At 38.4% G+C, this 7,789-nt stretch overlaps 1 protein-coding gene across 1 annotated transcript; it reads right to left on the bottom strand.

Annotated features, from left to right (window-relative positions):
• Positions 1 to 2,785: 2,785 nt before the first annotated feature.
• LOC132418234 (melanoma-associated antigen B10-like) lies at positions 2,786 to 7,248 on the bottom strand. The gene is made up of 2 exons (XM_060002072.1): positions 7,210 to 7,248; positions 2,786 to 3,478 (listed from the first exon to the last, which is right to left on the bottom strand). Exons 1-2 carry the CDS (start codon positions 7,246 to 7,248, stop codon positions 2,786 to 2,788), a joined length of 732 nt encoding a protein of 243 aa, XP_059858055.1.
• Between the last annotated feature and the right edge of the window lie 541 nt (positions 7,249 to 7,789).

The following is a 7,789-nucleotide window of genomic DNA, read 5'->3' as shown; positions in this document are numbered from 1 at the left end:
TGGGCTTTGTGTAGCCCTGAACAAAGAAAACAGCATAGCCAACCCATATATCCCATCTACAGAAATGTGAGAATAAATGTGTGTTGTTGTAAGTCCCTTAATTTATGGCAATTTGTTTGTCAGCAATAGAAAAATACTAAATCCTCCTAAAAACCTGAGTTCTTAGGAATCCAGCCTCTGCAGATGGTTGTGACACAGCGATTTCCTTGGTCCTTCCTCATCTACCACTTAGGAAAGAAGCTTTGGTTCTTGGCCACTTAGTTAAGCTCACTCTTCAGTGTATGGATTCAGTGGTCAGTCTCAAATAAATCCCAAGTTAAATTCTCCTTTCTTACTAACCTCATCCGCTTTCTAAAATCTCTTCCCTAACTTCAGGGTTATCTTCCAATAACCCGTAGATCCTGTGCCAAACCAGACTCTACTCACAGGCCAATTTGGAAAAAACTTTGAGTGTAGTGGAAGGGCCCAGAGCAGATGAGCAGACGTCTAAACTTCACTGCCAAAGTGAACAACCACATGGACGGGGCTATTGTTATCAGAGGGATTCCATAGTCAAGGATGGGACAGACAGGGGACATCTGTGGGGATTGGGAGGCTCTAAATCAGGGGAGAGGCAGGTGATTCGGGGCTTTTTTTTCCACTGGGAGCAGATAGCAGCCTTAAGAAAGGAAACTAGACAGCAAGTCAGGATCTAGATTGTGACAGGAGGAAGACCCAGGCCAAGAGTGATATATTTCTGGAAGTGCTGGATTAGGGCAGAGTCAGATCTCAAGGATCTCTGGGGGTAGGGGCAGGAGGAGCCTAGGTAAACTAAGCTCACAGCCTATCCTGAATTGTTTTTAATTCTCATTTTAATTTTTACTTATTATACCTGGCGTTAGTACATTGGCAACAGGGTCCTTCATTTCATTGCCTAAAAGACATTGTGGAGTGTTGAGAGTAGAACTGAATTAAGCGACAGAGCAACTGCTTTATTCAAGGAGTGGAACAGTGAGAGCCCTAAATGAATTCAGACCAGAGGTCTAGTCCCAGTTCTGACACTCATGAGCCATGTGAAGTCAGGAAAATTGTGAAGCTCTGTGAGGCTTTTCTATGAAGTGAGTTTGATAAGCCCTGCTGTGTAGGACTCCTGGGATGTATGTAATGTATGAAAGCACCAGGCACAGTGTCTGGCAAGTATTGAGTCTTTTCATGATTTGCAGTTATTACTGTTATTATTTTGACCGCAGACCCTACCAAAATCTGCTCCATGATTTTTTTAATCCAAGAGATATCAGAGAATATGGGGCACCCTATGATATGGCATAACATATTAGCTAACATGATGCTTAGCAAGTAAAACTAAATTACTTACTACATAAGTTTTTGAGGTTATGTTATTTATTGTGTGTCTAGGGGAATCTTCCCCAGGTGGAACTTAGGGATTCCAGAATTTGTGTCAAGCACCAACTCCTTCCATCCCTTCCAACTGTCCTTCCATTCAAACCACCTCTATTTTCATTTATTTCAGTCCCATTAAAAATCTAGCCCTAAAAAAAAAAAAATCTAGCCCTAACCTGGAGTTTGCCAAATTACACACAAGACAACCTAAATAAGATGAACTTCAAATGTAGTGGACTCTGTCTCTCCCAGGCCAGAGCAAAGATTGCTAGCATGGTGGCTTCTGACCACACGCATGTCATAGATGATCACCCCTATTTCTCAGAAATTCCCTGGGGATGATGAGCATAAAACACATAGTTCACGTGCTGTGCTCAACTGCACTGGGAAAAGGACACTGGAAAGGATGTAGGTCACCTTCCATTCTTATCCCAGGTGGAGAACTTTCTCTGGTTTATCCATGACTCAAACGTAACTGCTAGAAATTTTCCATTTCAGGCTTTAGTCTCTCAACTCTGGACACACCTTCTGAGTGTCTGGCCCTTGCCCACCACTCCCACAGCCTCATCTGACCCGCCTCCCAGCTTACCACAGCACTGACTCACACTGAAGGACTTGCCATTTCCCAAACCCACTGGCCTCAGGGCATTTACACTTGACTGCTCTCTTCTGGATCCTCCTATGTCCTCTCCTCCTTTTGACCTGTCCTTAGGTCTTAGGGTGTATCTCATTATCTTCCTTACTTTACAGCTGTTCCTAGACTCTAAAATTCTATGGGCACAGTTGGTCTTGTTTTTCCTGACATTCCCAGTAGTAGCCCAGAGCCTGCCAAAGAGCAGATGCTCATGGAATGTTTGAGAAATAGATGAGACAGTGTGCAAGAGGTCTAATTTCTTATGATGTAATTAATTCTACATTCTTGAATAAAGTAAGCACATCCAAGTATATATCTCTTAATTTTACAGAACAACAGACTAAACATGATAAGGGAATGTAAATATTTATCGCCTTTTACTTTTTCCTCTATTTCTTGATCCCAACCATTTTACTGCTGATTTCTTTTCACATTTCCAAGGAAATGCCTAACCCAATGACATGTTATCTTGTTCCAAATAACTAAATGAGATGGAAAATTTCCCAATTCTATAAAATAGTAAAACTCTTACTCTTAAACCTCATAAACATCAATAAATGTCTGATTTACATCATTCATAAACTCAGACTCTGAAGCTACTTAAACTTTCTACTAAAAGGAGCAACATTTAGGCAAATTTATCCAAGTTACTACATAGAACAGGAACACAAACATGTTATATACTCTGTTTTCTCCAGCCCTGCCCCAACCTTCCACTGATGAGAACATTAGCTGTTCTCTTTGAACATGTTAAATAATCTTTCTCAGCCTTCACTCAGGGCAGGAAAAGCTGCTGGCTATGGCCCTGGAGCGCACGCTGGCCAGGGCAGCAGTGCCAGCCCTGGCTGCAGCCCTGGCTCGGGCTCTCTCTCCCTCATCTCTCAAAGCCTCTTCATACCAGGATGGGAAGGCAGTGGGGACCGTATCATGGATCTTGGCCAGAACCTCCAGCACTTTCATCTTGCTGGTTTCAGCGCGGGCTCTCGGGCCCCACAGAAACTCATAGCATGGAGGATCACTGTTGGCCACCTGGCAGTACTCCAGGTACCTTTCCTGCACTAAATCTTTGGCGATGAGCTTCTTGGGCTCCCCACTGATGAAGTTATTCCTCCCAGCATACAACCCCATTATATTCAGCAATTCCCAGACTTGCTCCTCAGTGGCGCAGTTGCCCTTCGTGAAGATCACACCCAGAACAGTCATCAGCACACCAGTCTTGGGAACCTCTCTGTCATCACTCGGCTTTGCATCATAGCTTAGTTCCAGTTTATTGACAAGGACATAAATATTCCTGTTGGGATCCACTTCCTTCACGTCAAGGCCAAAGACCAGCTCCAAATGCTCAGAGGCTTTCCTGAGGATCTTATAGAAGTGATTCTTGTACATCTGTATTACATTTCTCAACATATCCGCCTTGGTAACGGGCTCTTTCATTTGATACTTGTACAAAATCCTTTGGATTTTCTAAAATGATGATCAAATTTACAACGAATAACTTTTGTTTCTTTTTAATAGTCCTAAAATTTATTTATTTTTGTATTCTTATCCTCTGGCTATGCATTCCAGTCCAGTGTTGAACAGTAGAGTTGGTAGCATTCTGCTTGCTGTGTCTTCTTCCTTACCTTAACGGGAATGCTACTAACACTTTGTGTTTCACAGTTCAATTCTTTTGCTGTAGATTTTAGGAAATGAAAATTCCCTTCTAATGTCAGTTTGCTAAATGGTATTACTATGCATTAGTGTTGAGTTCTTTTCAAAAGCTTTTTCTGCATTTCAGTACATGGTCAAAGCATTTTAAAATTTTATCTGTTAATGTGGTAATATTTTAGGCAGTTTTTTCCTAATGTTATATCATCTTTACATTTCTTGGATTCAGCCTCATTTTTCTACATTTAATTCACTGCTGTATTGAAACTTCTATGGGTTTATTCAGGATCTTTGCCTGTGTGTGGGTGAGCTTGGCTCAAGTATTCTGTTTTCGGGGTGTCCTCAGCTGGTTTTCTTATCAAGGAAAGCTAGCCTGGGAAAATGAGTTGAAAGATTTCCCATCTTTTTGTATGCTTTGGATGTGTTTACATAAGATAATGGTTCATTTTTTGCTTATTATATGGCAGAACTGCCTTGTCCTGAAACATTTGAAGGTGGCTGGAGCTTTGAGGAGAGTTTCAGTTTGTATTTCTCAATTACAGTTTTCTATTTCTCTTTGGATCAATTGGGTAATTAATATTTTTTCTAAATAATGGTCTATTTTCATTGGGGTTTCAAATTTAATGGCAACATGTATATTCTTTTCATTGGAGAAATTCTCAAACATATACAACATAGAGAGACTAGTGTAGTAAAACCAATACATCTGACATTAGAATCAACAATTATCAATACATAGTCAGTCTGGTTCCATTTATACCCATAGGTACTCCAATCTCTGCCACTGAAATAATGAGAAACAAATCCTAGATATAATACCATTTCATCTTTAAATATGTCAGTGCCGGTTTCCAAAAGGTAAGTACTCTTTATGAAATATAAACCTTATATGGTAGGATTATACATATTCTACCTTAAAAAAACTAACTCTGTGATATCATCAAATGTCCAATTACTTTTCACATTTACCTGACATATTTTTTAAATGTTTTGTCCTTGAATTAGAGTCAAGTAAAGTCTGTTCATTGTCATTGTTTTTTATGTCCATTAATTTATAGATCTTATCCTCCCCCCTCTCCAATAGATACATTACTTCTTTTTCCTTGTCATTTTGTTGCTGTTGTTCGGGGGAAAACCCTCATCTTATGTTCAGTCCGGTTTCGTATGGCCTGGATTTTGCTGATGCCAACACTGGTGTCCTTCTCCCCGTGTATTTCTTTAAATCGGTTGAAGTTAGATCAGATTAAGGTTTAACTTTTTTCTCTTTGTTTTTTTTCTTCTTCTGGAAAGACTGCTCCATAGGTGATACTGTGCACTTTTATTACTAGGAACCTAATGTCTGTCTCCATTTGTGTTGATGTTTGCAGTCTTTGAAGATTAGCATATTTATCCATTAACTAATTGAGAGTTACACAATGTTAATTTTCTCTATCATTCCTTCTGAATTTATTAGATGAAATATATATTTATGTAGAAACCTATCCTTGTCCTCCATTTGGTAATATTTATACTGTTCTCTTAGAATATTTAAATTCCTTCTGCACCTATATTTTGTACAATATTATTCAACTAATATCACTTCTGTTTCTTTCTTTTGTAATTGATGATAACTATAAAACTGTCAGTTATATCAGCGTTTTCAAAGAGTAGGCTTTTGTTAGTTGGCTTCATTGTCTTTTTTTTTTTTTTTTTTTTTGCGGTACGCGTGCCTCTCACAGTTGTGGCCTCTCCCGTTGCGGAGCACAGGCTCCGGACGCGCAGGCTCAGCAGCCATGGCTCACGGGCCCAGCCGCTCTGCGGCATGTGGGATCCTCCCAGACAGGGGCGCAAACCCGTGTCCCCTGCATCGGCAGGCGGACTCTCAACCAGTGCGCCACCAGGGAAGCCCTTTTTTTTTTTCATTGTCTTTTAATTAATCATTTCTACACTATTTCATACATTCTATTTTGGGGGGTTTAATATGGTGCTCCTCTGGTTTCTTGAAATTTTTTGCATGTTTTAAATATTTCTATTTTTTTTTGTCCATTGGGATTTTAATTTCAATAACTATATTTTTATTTCCAGATATTGTTTTAGTTCTTTTTCAAATTAGCCTGTTCTTTTCCCTAATTTCTTATTCCTATGGTCTCTATGCTTTCTATTCTCTTTAATGGATTTTATTTTTAAATTGAGTTATAATTGACATATAACATCATAATAGTTTCAGGTATACAACATGATTCGACTTTTGTATATATTGTGAAATGATCACCACAATAAGTCTAGTTAACACCCATCACCACACATGGTTACAATTTTTCTTGTGATGAGAACTTTTAAGATCTACCCTCTTAGCATCTTTCAAATATACACATACAGTATTATTAACCATGTTGCCATACTGTACATTACATCCCCGGGACTTATTTATTTTATAGCTGGAAGTTTGTACCTTTTGACTACCTTTATCCATTTTGCCCACTCTCCACCCCCTGCTTTTGGCAACCACCAGTAGTTTCTCTGTATCATTGAGTTCATTTTTTTTTTTTATTCTACATGTAAGTGCCTTTCTCTGTCTGACTTATTTCACTTAGCATAATTCCCTCAAGGTCTATCCATGTTGTTGCAAATGGCAAGATTTCCTTCTTTTTATGGCTAATAATATTACATTATGTATATATATATATACATACATATATATATATATGATATTTTCTTTATCCATTCATCCATTGGTGGACATCTAGGTTGTTTCCATATCTTGGCTATTGTAAATAATGCTGCTATGAACATGGGGGTGCATATATCTTTTCAAGTTAGCATTTTCATTTTCTTCCAAGAAATACCCAGAAGTGGAATTGCTGGATCATATGGTAGTTATATTTTTAGTTTTTTGAGGAACCTCCATACTGTTTTCCATAGCAGTTGCATTAGTTTTTAAATAAATTTATTTAAGGCTATAAATATCCCTCTGAGTACCACTTGGGGTGTTTCCCACAAGTAATGCTAATAGAGCTTTATGTGTAGTGCTGGAATTTTTTACAAGCTGAATGTCTCTGTATTCCTTATGTTCTTAGAATTTTTTGAATATCTATATACATATATATACATACACACACACATATACATGCAAACACACACAAATACTAGTAAGTGGAGAAAATTATTTTGGAGAAGGATGTGAAGAGGAGGAGAGAAGCAGAGAATTATTTAGAGAGGTTTCAGGGTCCCAGTGGGTGTTTTGCTTTGTTTTGTTTTAGTTATATATGATATAAGAGACTTGAACACATTTAACTGCTTATGACTGAATTGAGTTTTTCCTAGGAGTGAAAGGAGAGTTTCACATTAGAAAATCAAACAAAATAATTACAAATGCAACTGTCAGAGATTATTCAGGAAAACAGAAGTTACTTTCAATCGATAACTCAGGTAGAATTTAATGCAAGAAATTGGTTACTCAAATAATGGAGAAGCCAAACAGGATAGAGTCAGGAAAACCAATACTTTGCAACTTGAGGAAATCACTCCCATCTTTAGGATAGAGAGACAAAGAGACGAGGTAGTGTTACTGGAGACTGGGAGTTGGGGTCAGCAGGATCCAGAACCATGGTTAACCAACATATTGGGGGCTAGAGTCATAGAGAAGATGTAACCATTGAAGGAGAAGCCACTTGATTCAGAGAGAGAAAGGGAGAAGGAGAAAATGTCTGACTGTTTCTCTCCTCCTGGACTATAATCTGCTGGTGTCCTTGTTGCCCGATCCTTGATAGTAGCCAAATATTGGAGAACCTAGGAGCTGCAGCCTGCAGGAGTTATCTGCAAAACACTACAGAGCAGAGCAAAGAAAGAGTAAGGAGTGGCTCTGAGGGCAAATAAGTATAGGGCTGGCATAACACAATGACATATTAAATGAGACAAATATACAAGTTGATAAAGAAAATTGTTTTATACAAATCAATATTGATTCATGATAAAAAGAGATGTTATCAAACTAGATAATGGATATCTACCAAAAAAATACCCTCCATTGCAAACATCATACTTAGTGGAAAACCACTGGAAATTGGGAATTAGATAAGAATGGCTACTATCACTATTTTTTATTCCACATTGTAAAAGAGACACCTGCCAGCCCAGTAAAAGGAAATA

Source organism: Delphinus delphis, chromosome X, assembly GCF_949987515.2.
Source record: "Delphinus delphis chromosome X, mDelDel1.2, whole genome shotgun sequence".
In the NCBI taxonomy this organism is placed as follows: Eukaryota; Metazoa; Chordata; class Mammalia; order Artiodactyla; family Delphinidae; genus Delphinus; species Delphinus delphis.
The sequence above is the reverse complement of the archived record's forward strand: the minus strand, read 5'-3'. Positions and strand labels throughout refer to the sequence as shown.

Excerpts from the sequence above, each read along its gene's own strand:
- LOC132418234 (XM_060002072.1), bottom strand. The coding sequence starts at position 7,248 with ATGGTTCTGGATCCTGCTGACCCCAACTCCCAGTCTCCA. Across the intron at positions 3,479-7,209 it reads ACCCCAACTCCCAGTCTCCA|AAAATCCAAAGGATTTTGTA; the intron begins GTAACACTACCT and ends TCATCATTTTAG.